Raw genomic sequence first — 14,841 nt, 5'->3', positions numbered from 1 at the left:
AATCTAGCTAGCTGTCCGGACTTTACGAGAATTGTGAATGAGTTGGAGGTATTTCACAATTACTCGCGTTGTACATCAATGGCATACACCCTCCTTGCTTATTACAATGAAACAACAAAATGACTCTTTACATGACTCTTATTTACATTGACTACTCTCTTTTATTTTTGGAACAAGAGAGGATGGAATTGAAAATACTTGATATATATTTTTATTTTTTTTTTTTTTTTTTTTTTTTTTTTGAACAAAGAAACACTTTTGATACATATACAAAAGATTACATGACACTTTGCAAGAGGTAGCCCTTTTTGATGCACCCAGTTAAATTCGATGGTTGTCTTTCTTAATGTAACCTCCACCTTCTATCCCAACCAACCAAAGAACAAGCTAGTCAAGTTTCGTTCAGTATTCTAAAGTGATTGGCAATCGTAACTTCCTATCAAACACCTTGAAGATCGAGGCCATACATGTATTGGTAGATCGTGCGCGTGCAAATTTCTTATCACTATGTGAATTGTGCTAGAATCAGGGTGCCTAAATATCTAGACTAAGACTCCTAATAAAAATACATATTTGCACAAGAGTCAACATTTCAAGGTAAATGAGCTCCATTTTTATGATTTTTCTAATTTTTTAATTTTTTTGAATTTGATTTTTCAATTTTTTTGGAATTTTTCAATTTTTTCAAAAAGAAGAAGGAGTTCGTTTTCAATTATGGCAAATTATCATGGTATCTACTCTATACCCCCAAACCTAAACTAAACATTGTCCTCAATGTTTCAAAATATGGAAAGAATTAAAATGCAACATATGGAAAGGGACATGCTGAGTAGAGTAAAAGGAGAGAGAATACCCGATTTCGGCGAAAGCAGAATTAAAACTCCGTTATTCAAGGCAAAAATCCAACATATTTCAGCCGAGATCATATTGGATTAGCAAAATATATACAAAAGGAACAAAAGGGTTTTTAAGAAATTTTATCTACTGGATTATATAAAAAAAATCACCATACACCAAAAGTCTAAAGAGTTGAGGATCAACCCAAAAGAAAAAGTGTAGAGACATGGAAAGTTTCAAAACACTAAAATTGGACTTAAATGGGAGAAAATAAAACTTTTTTTTTTTTTTTTTTTTTAAAAAGAAAATAAAATTTGGTTTTTGAATGGGAGCAAAGAAATTTTTTTTTTTTTTTTTTTTTTTTTAAAAGAAAATAAAATTTGGTTTTTGAATGGGAGCAAGCCCAGCTGGGTTTAAACCCAGAATACAAAATACAAGTCCAATGAAAGAATTTAAACAAGCTCACAAAAATTAAATACAAGCCCACAAATTAAACAAACAAGCCCACAAATAAATTATTACAAACCCAACAGAAAATAAGAGAAGCCCAAAAATTGGCTTTAATATTACAAGCCCACAATTAAAAAATTGGAAGCCCACAATTCGGGTTCTCTTAAATGGGTTACCTTTTAAGCACAGCCCAGCTGCTCTGATATTGTTGCAAAAACCCAGTTGGGCTTTGGTTCTTTTCCTTGGTGGCGTCCCAGCAGAGGAAAAACAGGTTCAGAACAGCAGGTCCAACAGCAATTGAAGTGAAGCAGATGCAGATGCAAATGCTATGCAGTGAAATGCAAAAATAGCTAATAAAACAACAAGAAAAACACAGCACCAATCCCCGGCAGCGGCGCCAAAAACTTGGTGGGCCCGGGAAAGCGTATAAAATTGAGCGTAATGAAAGCGCGGGCCTACAGTAATACCGCAAGTGCACGGTCGTCAGTTGTAGCTCGTGCAAGTACGGGTCGATCCACAGAGACTGGGTGTGTTTTGGAGTTTTCTAGCTATTTTGGGTTCCTAAATTGCTAGTGGGCTATGAAGCCTTTTGGGCTTTGGGCTTAGGGTACCTTTGGATTATAGGCTTGTTTGATAGTGAAATGAGCTTGGGCTCAGTTGGTCTTGAAGTGCACTAGGCTTGGCCTTTGAAGTGCAATGGACTCAATTGATTTGGTCTTGGGCTTTTGAGTTTAGGCTTATGGATTAAGCCTGGGCTTTTAACCTTTGGAATTGCACTGGGCTTGGTTTCAGTGAACTGATTTGAGCTTTGGGGCAGCAGTGCAAAGAAAGCAGCAGCAGCAGGGTTGCAGCAGCAGGGTTGCAGCAGCAGGAGTAGGAAGGAAAAGGCAGCTGCAGCAACAGCAAGAGAAACAACAGCAGCAGTAGGGGAAGGAAAACAATGCAGCAATGCAAGTGCACAGTGCAGTGCAGGGGAAGAAAACAGCAGCAGTAGCACTAGCAGTTTGCAAGGCAGTGGCCAAAGCACTGAGTAGCAGCAATCAGCAGGGGAAGCACAACAGTGGCCAATGGCCAAAGATGGAAGCAAAACAGAAAACAAAAGAACAGCAAAAACAACAAAGATTAAACAGACTCAAAACTAAACAGCAAAAGAAAGATGACAATGAAGAAAACAGTGTGAACAAGATAAATGAACCAAGGCCTAAGGCCAAGGGCAAGGGAGATGGTGAAGCTAACAGAGCAAGGCTAAGGCATTCATCTAGAGTGGGAAGAGAACTAGCTTGCTCATTGTCACTAGTGAGCACTAGTTTCTCCCCACTACTCAATCAACACAATGCACCCTAAGCATACAAAAATGGAATGGCAAGATAATCAGCTTGCTATGAGCACTGATTTCTTCCATTACTCAATCAATTCAGTGCTTCAAAGGTTTCTAGCCTAGCATTCTATCACTTCACATGTATCACAAAACAGGTACATTAACAGGAAATTAAAACATGCACATCAACAGGAACATAACAAACATGAACATCAACAGGAAATTAAAACAGGGAAAGAAACTAACATGCAATAAACTGAAATTGAAGCAGGAATTGAAATTGAAAATTAAATTGAAACAGAAACCCTAAATTGATTTTGAAATTAAAAACAGAAATTAGAAGTGAACCTAACCCAAATTGGGTGGTTACTTGGCTAGTCCAAGAACACCCTCTACACCATACCCATCTCTTCTATTTATACAAAAAATGTAAGCAGAACCCTAATTTTGAAAACCCTAATTTTTCTAGGGTTTGAAACTTCACCTAATTGACGTGACAAAACAGCTTCAAAATGTCGACCCATGCTTCTTCTTTCTTCTCTGCCCCTTCTCCATGTCTCTGTTGCGTCGAATCATAGCTATCAACCTAGTTCCTCGAGTTCACATGCCATCAGTGAGAGGCGTGAAATGGATGAACTAACTTGACAGTTAGGAGAGATGGTGGCGTCTGTGATGTCGGGGAAGAGGGTGGTTTGGCAGACATGGTGGTACGGTAGAGCAGTTGTGGAGTTGGTGGTGGTGGCAGCGAGTTGGTGGAGCAGGTGGAAGGGGAAGAGAAGTGATGGAGGAGAGGTCGACTGTTTTGGGAAGAAGGGTATTAGGTATTTGGGTATTAAGGTGTGAGGCAGGGATAAAGATTTTGATGTTTCGCGAAGCTTAGCCGTGGGATGTGGAGCTGGTAGGTAGATCGGACGGTGATGCGGAGGCAAGCGAGGAGCGACCGTCGGATGAAGGGATACAACGAAATGAACGGTGCTAGATTAGGTTAGGTGCTGTAGTGTAAGGCAGAGATATCAAACTTTGATAAACAGCAAGGGAGAAACCGTTGGATTCAACTATCATCTAATCTGAAGGCTTGGAATTTCAGCGCTGTGGTGCTTGGCAGAGACTTCAGATTTTGATGATCTATGAAGGAGCGACCGTCGGATGCTTCTGAGAACTGATCTGATGGCTGAGAACGGAGGCGTTTTTGTGTGTAGAAAATGAGGTTGTGCGCACCATTCTTCGCGGCTTCCTTGCGTGATTTCTCCCGGCTTTTCACTACTTTTCTGCTCTTTTTGCTCCGCGACTCATCCGAACTTTATTTATTACCTAAAAATGCAAAATTAATTAATAAAAATATTTATTCTTGAAAACAATGAAAATACAGAATATGGGATAAAATGTAGAATTAATGCACAAAAGATGAGTTAAATGCCAACAAAAAGGGATAAATATATACATTATTTGGCACTCATCACCACCACCGTCGACAACTACCACTATCACCAACCACTACCGCTGGCAACCACCACCACCAACTGCCACCGCTCACCATCATCGCCGACAACAACCACCTCCGACCACCAACACCAGTACCAACCAAAATCACCTTTGACCACCACCGCCGCTCACAACCACCACCCACCACAACCTCCGCCCACCATCACCCCCCGCCGCCTACCAGCATATTGGTGGCCACAACTACCGCCTCCCGCCACCACCAAACATCACCACCACTCACCTCCAACCACCAAAACTCACATATGACATGTGTACTTATTAGTTACACATGCATATGACATGTGTATCTAGAAGTTGCACTCGTATATTCCATGTGTATCCAGAAATTACACTTGCATATGGATGTGTATCCAAAAGTTGCTCATCCATATGATATGTGTATCCAGAAGTTACACTTTCATATGGATGTGTACTCAAGCATTTACGTATCAATATGGCATTTGTATCGTATCCAGAAGTTACACTAAATAGCGTGTGTATCCAAAACTTACACTTGCATATGACATGTGAACTCAGCAGTTACACATCAAAAAGAAACATTAAAAAAATATGTATTGCTTTAATATTCATTTTCAATAATTTCTCTTTTATCAATTATATATAGTAATCGGTTTTTATTGAATACGATAAACGAGTTAAAATATTGTATATGTAAAATTAAATCCTAGAAACAAGGCACAACATCACATAATAGAAATGTTCCCTTACCTTCTTGTCTTCCTTTATTCCAAAATACTTTCATATGCGACAAAATGAACATTCATGGGATTAGGTTGGATGAAATAAAATAAAAAAACAAATATAAAACAATTGCAAGGAGAATGACAAAGATCACAAAAAGGCACTTGATAACTAATTTTTACATATATAATTAGGAGTTACACATTTATCTTTCTAGTGTAACTGGAAGTTTCGCATGCATCTGTCAAGTGTAACTGGGAGTTACATATTCATATATTATGTGTAGTTAGCACTTACACATGCATATGATTTGTGTATCTGGTATGTTCACTATGTTAACTGTACAAATAATGACCACCTATTCCAACTGGACCACCGCTAATAAATGTGTAATCATTAATTACACATGCACCCGATTAGTGTAACTATGCATCAGACTAGCATATTCAAAGAACAAATAAGATTCACTTATAAGAAATATGAACAAAACAATATTCACCAACAAAAATAGAACACTAAATGACGGGAAAAAAAATCTTAATGTGTATGACATAATGCTTTACCTCTATCTTACCTCTACACAACTTCTCTGTAGCTAGATCTATATTGAGTAGTTTCCCAATATATATTATGTATCCAACGGGTGAAAAAAGGAATGTTAGCATTCAGGAGATAAAGAGTTACACCTACCACCACCATCGTCACCCACCATCATTCAACGGTTACTATTAATGTATCCAACAGTTATGCATGCAATTTAACTTGTGTATCCATAATTTACACTCACAATTTATAATGTGTATCGATAAATATACATGCCTATATCTTGTGTGTGCAGCATCAAGTACACCAGCAACTAACCTGCAAAAATTAGTAAGCAAGAAAATAACTACCAGTAAGCAACAAACTGGTGCAATTCAATGTGGCAAGTTCAAAAAAAAAAAGAAAACAACTCAACAAAATAAAAAGGTGCATCAACCATTAGGTTTAAGAGCAACAACAAAATAATACAATATTCAATACCCAAGTTGCAACTAGTTCAGGCATATAAGCAAACTAGTAAACTGAACTATGCATCATTTCAGGTTCATTCAAACTTTTACACATTCAATTAGCATGTGTAAGTAACAGTTATACATCCAATTAGCATGTGTAACAATTAGAATGTGTAACTAAAAGATACACATCCAATTAGCATGTGTAACTGGAAGTTACACATCTAACTATCTTGCGTACTCATAAAGTCTGAAGGCATCATACTTCAAAAGCTAATGGTCCATAGCGACGCTTACCCTCTATACAATAGAACTCTTTTACGAACTCCTAAACTCTGAAGGCATCATATACTTAATGAATGGAGTAAGCAAAACAAACAAACACATACCAACACCAAAAATCCAAAGAATACGAATCAGTAGTACTAGTACCAACTGTTAGAGCATTAATTGGTCGGTTGAAACCACTAGCATTGGTATGTCAAGTTAGTTTTCAACTTTAGTTGCCAAAATGCATTCTTGATTTAGTATACTAAAGTTAGTATCAGACTATATTAGGTCTAAGAAGCAGAGTATAGAATCGAAGCTATCCTTGAAGAATGGAGATTGAAAACTGCAAGAATACATCCATGAAGAACTTCATTAAAGGTTAATAACAAATACTTGATTCTCTTGTTTGCTCTACCTCTCTATCTATAGAAACAAGTGCCCACTCTATGGAATAATACCTATGATGGTAAATACACATTTATGTATATACGAGCTCATGGATTTAACGAATATGACTTTATCCTTGGAAAGGTTCTCATATTGTAGTGGATGATCATACGAATTCAACGGGCCAAGAATCACTCGATTCCGAGTTATAACGAAGAAGTTACAAGTGATTCATTAGAGCAACACTTATTTGTAGCTAAGGTTGATTCTTGAATAGGAAGTGATACACAAAATTTTACAACGGTTCGCGTACCCTCCTCTCACGTACCTACGTGACTAAAACCCTATTTTGGCCATATACTTGGGTTTTTGTCTCCTAGACGAGGTAGCTTGGTTCTCAAGCAACCTAGACTTGGTCATTCGCTATAAATAGTTTTCATGTGACATCACAACCTATCCCTTGAAAAATTGTGTTTGGTCACATAAGGTTGTTTTCCATAACTTTGTTCTTCACGAACAAGTGTGAGGCTTCATAAGACTTTACTTGGGGATCGTAAAGCACATGAAATCTATCTTATTTGATAGTTTCAGTTCCTGTTCCTAGGTGTTTGTTATAAACCCTAGAATTGATAGAGCAAGATATCCTTAGTTGTTTCTAAGTGATCTTATTGTGAGGAAGACTCAATTAAGTTTCATGGTTTCGCAACCTAATTGTTGGAGAATATCTTCTGAAGGGAATTAAGGTTCTGCTAGAATATTTTCAAGAGTATCTTCCAAAGAGAATTAGTGTCCTACTAGGAGATTTACGAGAAGAGTTCTTAAAAAGAATCGGCGTTATGCTAAGAGTTGTACAACTGCTTGAATACAACTGAAGCAGGTATTACATCTAGTCCGAATAAGTAGTATGTAATTAGTGTAACAACTTATAATCAGTGTGTGTTCAATCTGGACTAGGTCCGGGGTTTTTCTATAGTTGCGGTTTCCTCTTTAGCAAAATTTCTGGTATCTGGATTGTTTTATCTTTATAATTGAAATATCACAGGTTGTGCGTATCTAAACCTATATTGTATTTACATAACTGTAAGAACCTACCAGACTCGTTTTGGTGAATTCGTATCTTGAAATATATAATACAAGACTTGTTCTTGTTTGAATTCAGTTCGTAAACAGTGCGTGTGTATACTAGGTTTACCTTGTCCAAGCAATCTTAAATACAGTTCGTATTCAAACGTATAGATTGTACAAGGATTGTCTATATTGGTTCTTGAAAGAAAAAGTTGGTGGTGTACTAGGTACCCCAGCATTTTCACCAACACTACTTACAATTTTCCAAATGAATCTACTGTCTTTGCAACTACCTTCCAGCAGATGAATTGCGTCAAAGTCATGGCTGCAGTGAACATAGAAAGATGAGGTCAATTCATGAATTGTCACATCTTTGACAGGGTGGTTAAGCAATAAAATTTTTAAACAGATGTAAAACGGAAAATGAGTAAAGCGAACAAACCATTCCAGACTTATATCCTCACATACATTCTCATATACGTTAATACAGAGTAACAAACTCAACACTCGGTAATTCCACCACTGCCACCTAATCTTCCACCTCTACCTATTCCTCCACCACTCATACCCTACCTCCAACTCCAATACCACCACCGCCACTTATGAACCAGAGGAGATCCTTCATATTAAGAATTTCACTAACAAAAACATAAAAATTCCAAGATTCATACATTTTCAGAGTATCCAAAACATTAAAAGCATGACATCATAAATGAAGTACCGAACCATAAACAATTAACTCAGACACATCCAACGAGAAACAACAAAGAATTTTACCTCAAGACCAAAATATTGCCAGCATGGCATCTGAAATGAAGTACATATAATCGGTTGACCTCTATTTATCTGCTCTACTTTCTTTCATATATGTAAACAAAGATGAGCCTGGTGATCAGGATGAATCAAATCCCTTTAATCTCTCAAGAAAATACAATAACTGAGCAACCAAACTCTTGTATATGATTCAAGAGTGTTTTCTGTTGGTTCATCTATAGCCACTTGCATAAAAAAAAATCATCTATTAGAATTATGAGAGTTCAACAGTTTGATTAAATGGAGAATATTTTCTTAGCTGATTGAATTCAATTAGTATTATCAACAAATCAAACTTAAACAACAACAACAACAATAACAATATAAACGTACCTAGATTCAAAACCTGCGGATTCAAGAAAAATCATGTGGTTCTGCTCCGATATGAATATAATCAACTAAAATTAAAATCAAAATATAATCAAACTAAGAAAATATAACTACTAAATGAGAAAAGAATATTGAATCAAATAGCGAACCTTACCTGAAGTAGGCTTCGAAACAACAAATTGGAATCAATTGGAGGATTCAGATTCGTAGAATGATAATCAGTTGTTAAAACTATTTGAATCAAATAGATTAAATATATAAATCGACTGAAAACAAGAATAATTCAATCAATACATGAGATACCTTCGAATCAAATCCATATTAAAGGATTTAAATCAAATCGATTGGTTGATTGAGCTGTTAAATCGATTAACTAACCTATAAATCAATTGAAACAAAAAAAAATCCGAGATTTAGATGTAATCTATGGAAGAAAGTTAACCTAGATAAATCGTTGAAGCTCTGATCTGAGATTCAATCTGAAAACTAAAATGAATAATTGATTTTGTTAATTCTTCGGTTTGTAAATACGTAAACGTCATCAGCAGAGATCGATAGAGCTAAAATAGTTTCTTTTTCTCCATAATCTTTTTCTTTGGTTCGATTTGGATACCCTAAAATTCTTCAGACTAGAGACGAGAGAGAAAGTAAAAATGAAATCTAATTATTTTCATTAGATATAAATACAAAGGGAAATCTTGGTATTATTAAATTAATAAGCCCTGAAATCTAACAAAATCTTAAAGCATGGGTTAGAAAATGAAGGATCCATTTTGTGGGATTTGTTAATGTTGAACCCATATAGTATGGGGTTTGCTATAGTTTGTACTTTTTTTTTCTTCTTCTAGACTCAACTAGTTGGTTAGAATCCAACTCATTATGTTTAAATTTGGCTCTTTAATTAAATCTGACTCAATAATTATTAACTAGTATGGTTACTGATATTTTTTTTTGAATCAATGATTCATATGTATGAGCCGAGTTACAAGTTAAGTCAGACACCATAAAAAATGAAAAAAACAAACGTTCCGACATCAGATTTAAACCTAATCAAATTTAAATCACGGATCAGACCAAAACAAGATTATTTTCTTTTAAGTAAAGTTTAACACAATCAGTAGGAAAAGGTGTAAGTTGACATACGCAGAAGAAGAAAAGTCCTTATTACATCATGGTCTAGTTTTGTTCAAAGAATCTTTGAATGAACAAGCAAGACGCATCTGGTCCATGATTGACATAGTTTTTATTTAAAAGCCATTCGTGGCGGAACGCTTGCCCAAAATTTGAAGTAGGTTTGTTAGCTAACCGTGAATTGGTTGTTATGTATAGATGGTATAAAACCTAGATTGTAAGTCGCCGAATTATCCGCGAACTCATGCGTATTATTCGTTTCAGAATAAAAAATATTTTTAAAACTTTAACACAATCAGTAGGGAAAAGGTGTAAGTTGACATACGCAGAAAAAAAAATCCTTATTACATCATGGTCTAGTCTTGTTCGAAAAATCTTTGTATGAACAAGCAAAACGCATTTGGTCTATGATTGACATAGTTTTTCTTTCCCATTCGTTGATGGAAGGATTGCCCAAATTTGCGGTAGTTTTGTTGGCTAATTTTGATAGACTGGTGGTTATGTATAGATGGTATAAAACCTAGTTAGTAAGTCACTAAATTATTCACAAACTTACGCGTATTGTTTGTTTCCAAAAAAATATCATTTGTTTTAAAGTTTAAATTTAACACAATCAGTGGAGAAAAGTTGTAAGTTAACATAAGCTGGAAAAAAAGAATCCTTATTACATCCTGGTTTAGTCTTATTAGAAGAATCTTTAATTGGACAAGCAAGACGCATTTGCTCCATAATTGACACAGTTTTTTTTTTCAAAGACCATTTTTGGTGGAAGGGCTGCACAAAATTGGCGGTAGTTGGGTTTGAAAACTGTGGTCGACCGGCGGTCATGTATATATGGTATAATGTTCCTATTACAGTTTGAAAAACAAAAAAAATCAAAGAATTAATTTAAGATGTTGATACCGTAAAAAGAGTCACCTATAATACAAAACAACATAGGTTTTTGAGATTTGGACGGACAGATAACATTTTGAGAGACAAACGTTGCATCCAACCATCCCAGTCTCATCCCAGCGAAAGACATCCGACGATCGTCGTTTCTTTCTGTGACCCCTCTCATTATGAATCAAAATTTATTAATCAATAATTATTGCATAAACTCTTAACTCAAGCTATTAAAAGAAACATTAAATGAAATCATAATATATCATACATGCATTGATTGGATTTAGTGGTGGCACGATGAATATAATGGGAAATGAGATTTATTTGTTTATTCCTATTCATAAGTCATAAGTGAGATATGTATACACAGTTTTACTTAAATGATTTTGTGTTCGTTTTTGGATAATGTATATGAATAATTTTACAATGTATTTATAAACATTATTTTCGCTTAAAACAAAATAGAAAACTATCTTGCAAAGGAACACGATTTAAAGTCCGTAAAAAAAGAAAAATTACACCAGTCAGATATCATGTTAAAGCAGTGCCGTTACGACACGAACTGTCTCTAAATATTTATTAGAACTCTCTGTTAACCTCATACCGTGCCGTTACGACACGCGTTATTTCTAGTTTTATACAAACAACCAAAAAAAACACCTTAAAACTCTTGCATTGGGATGAGACCTACCTCCCTAACGTTAACAAGGGGTAATTTTGGGTGGGCTGGGTTCCATCCTTGTGAAATGGTCCAAATGGATGGTCTTGAGGATATTTTTTCACGAAAATGATTGGCAGACTGAAAAAAGAAAAACCGAGGAAAAGAAAACCGACATACACAAAATGGGTATGGGTTCATGTGGATTCCACGAACCTTCCGCAAACCAACCGCTCTCCATCCTCCGGTGGTGCGCCCATGTATCCCACCACTTTGTATCGGTCAGCTTTGGTCATGTTTTTCTGTCGTTGTTTGTACGTGTATTGTTGTTTTCTTTAGTTGTTTGTCTAGAAACTTTGATATAAAAAAATGTTACTCGAGTCTGTATACATCCTTTCACGGACAGACGATAAACCGTGTTTTCCAGGAGATAAACACGACTCCTGCGATCGTTGTATTGTACACTTTGGCTAGTCAAGTCCAAATTACGAGTGAGCAGCATAGATAAAAATACTACAATGTAGGCTGCATTGAAACTAAGAGACATAATAAATTAACCTGATACAACATGAAATACTCCGGGCCATTCGGCCGGCATGGTCATTCCCTTGCACTACATATTTTCTCTCCATTTACACACTTTGGCCAATTCCGTCAGGTTGCTACAAAGAAAAAGAAAGCTCGACTACTATTTCGTATCTACTTCCTTCTGGACATTATAGTACTACTAATTCCCTACCAACACTAACCGGAATCTCTCAAGAACAAAATCTCCATTACACAAAATTTGTTCCCACCATCACCTTTGTTGCCTGTCTTCTTCTTCTTTCCTTCTCAAGATCATCAATTTTGGTGAAGACAAGGAAGATACAGTTTTTGCGCAAACCACTTTTTTTACTAGTAATCTCCATCTTCCGTCATCTGCTTTCCTTTCTAGTTGATTCTTCAACTTGAATTGTCTACACAAAGGGACTTTGCAACAATGATCATCTTGATCACAAATAGAAGCATGGAGTTTTAGAAGCTGCCCCATCCTCTTACACCTGCAACATCCACCATTCATTCTCTTCGTACACATTGCAAAGTGTTTAATTAAACCTTGTAGACCTTGGCAAGTTGAAAATCTTTCACATGGTCCAGTTTTCTTAGTTGGTGGCAGCTCCCTATCATACGGTCCAACGTTTGTACAACCTTCTGTACAAATATGTTTTAGACATTCCATTGCTTCACTTAGCTCTAAATATATAGCTTGTTCTTCTTTGCTTCTACTCCTCTTTTTATTTCTCTGTAAATTTATTTAAATTTCAAAATTAGAATTACCAATAATAATTAAAAAAAAAATCACATAAAATGAGATTTTAAACACGCTTGAGCGATATATCTGAAGAGACTCTGAAGAGACTTACGGATTCGATTTCGTCGAGGAATTGTAAGATTTCGAGTTCGAGAACGGCATCATTAGCTCTTAAGAATTTCCACCCTTCAGTTCTCTTAACAGCCTTAAACTCCTTTGATAAAAATCTCATACACTTCAAATAAAGATCAGGTGCATCACATAACCTAGCAAGTTGAAGAATATCAACAACATTTTCCACCATTAATCTTGTTGATAATCCTTTTGTACATCTCTGTTTCAGTTTTTGCACATCGAAAACATGCGATAGAGCTAGCAAATGTATTCCGAAATTATCAATTTCTTCTTCTGTGCATCTCGACGAATAAAGAAATTGAACGAAAGCAATTACAGCATCACATGGAACTCCAAGAATTGGAATTACTCTCACTGAATTCTGGTGTTTGCTTGGCTGATCTAAGATTTTCTCCAATACTTTAGAACTTGAACCCTGCAAAATCGATTATAATCATTGTTAATTTTCATTTCTTGATCTGAAATCAATCAAAAAAAATTAGAGAAATTGCAATAATTAAGAAACTAGAGTTGAAGAATTAATTACCAATAGAATGGAGTTAGCAAAGATTCTAAGTCCATTAGAAGTGAGAATTTTCACATCTTCAGATGAGATTTTATCAGATTTTGTTGAGATCTGATCAAATCCAATTAATGTTGACATAGAGATTGTTTTAGTTTGCTTTTTCATGGCTGGTTCCATTTAATGAAACAAATGATGTGAAGAAGAGAAGAGGAAATTAGAGGTTCTTTTTTCTTTCCTTGTTGCTGTTTGAATAAGAGAGTGTTTGTTAACTTGTTTCTGTCTGACTGACTCCACTCCAGCTCGTATTTATAGCCAAGAGACCAGAGTATATTTCCTTCCACTTTGTGTTCTTTACGGTTGATTAATATATGACACTTGTATTATACTTGTATTTTGCTTATTTATTTATTTATACTGGACAAGTGTCAAGTGGACACTTTTTGCTCTTTTTATTAGTAGTTGAGAACATGGGATGGAGGTGTTTGTCCTTTGAAGGGAAAAAAGTGTTTGTTCACAGAAGTGAAACGTTTTAACCCTTGAATCAAAAACATGTTAAACAAACATTTCTCCATGCATTTCTCTTGGGTTGTTTTTGTCGATAAAAAGGACCCCTTAGAGACGATGAAACAGTGTTAATGCTTTATATTGGACAATGTAGCACATAAACGATGCCAGCCTATCTGATTCAGTTTCGCCGATCTTGGATCATCATGGTTCTCCAAAATTTGTATTTTTTTTTGTTTTTTTTGAGTAAATCAGTGTTTCGGTCCTAAATTTTGGTATGCCTTTGAGTTTGGGTCCTAAATTTGTCCATCTTAGTGTTTGGGTCGTAGACCCGTTAGTCAAACAAAATCTAGGACCGAAACACTAAAATGGAAAAACTAAGATCTAGATGTTTTCTTTTAATTGTTGCTGATAAGTTTCAAACTCATGTTATGTCATTAGTATCGTTACCCTATAACTTTAGCGGTGTACTATAATGACATCAGTTAAAAGCAGTAGATGTATAATTAGTACTATTCCGAGAGTAAAATTTGTATCGTTACACTATGACTTTAGTGGTGCACTACAATGACATCAGTTTCAAAGCAGTAGATGTATATTAGTACTGTTCTGAGAGTAAAATTTGTACTGTTATCCTATGACTTTAGCAGTGCACTACAGTGACATCAGTTCAAAGCAGTAGATGTATATTAGTACTGTTCTGAGAGTAAAATTTGTATTGTTATCCTAGGACTTTAGCAGTGCACTATAGTGACATCAGTTCAAAGCAGTAGATGTATATTAGTACTGTTATGAGAATAATTTTTTTTTCTCCATTTGTAAAAGTTCGATTTCGTGTTTTTAAGTCTCTAACACCAGTTGATTCACAGGCACTTGGAGGGAATCAGGGACTATCAGTTTCCATATAGCTCCTGATCAAGAAGACATTTTGTTTAACAGCTACGGTGGGCGTTCTAAATTGGGTCCAGTTGGGAGTAGACATTAAACGAGAACGATGTCCCTTTTTTAAACGCAATGCATGTTCCTATTCTGAAATCTTATCAACACCAAGCATATAGGATATGATCAAATCTCTCCCCA

General features: G+C 35.7%; 1 protein-coding gene across 1 annotated transcript; it reads right to left on the bottom strand.

The window, feature by feature from the left end:
- Window positions 1-11,850: 11,850 nt before the first annotated feature.
- LOC113337897 (BTB/POZ and TAZ domain-containing protein 1-like) lies at window positions 11,851-13,536 on the bottom strand. Its single transcript, XM_026583445.1, has 3 exons — window positions 13,279-13,536; window positions 12,730-13,167; window positions 11,851-12,608 (listed from the first exon to the last, which is right to left on the bottom strand). Exons 1-3 carry the CDS (start codon window positions 13,432-13,434, stop codon window positions 12,123-12,125), a joined length of 1,080 nt encoding a protein of 359 aa, XP_026439230.1. The 5' UTR covers window positions 13,435-13,536; the 3' UTR covers window positions 11,851-12,122.
- Between the last annotated feature and the right edge of the window lie 1,305 nt (window positions 13,537-14,841).

This window comes from Papaver somniferum, unplaced genomic scaffold (genome assembly GCF_003573695.1).
Source record: "Papaver somniferum cultivar HN1 unplaced genomic scaffold, ASM357369v1 unplaced-scaffold_18, whole genome shotgun sequence".
Taxonomy (NCBI): domain Eukaryota; kingdom Viridiplantae; phylum Streptophyta; class Magnoliopsida; order Ranunculales; family Papaveraceae; genus Papaver; species Papaver somniferum.
Note: the sequence above shows the minus strand (reverse complement) of the source record. Positions and strands in the feature narration are given on the sequence as shown.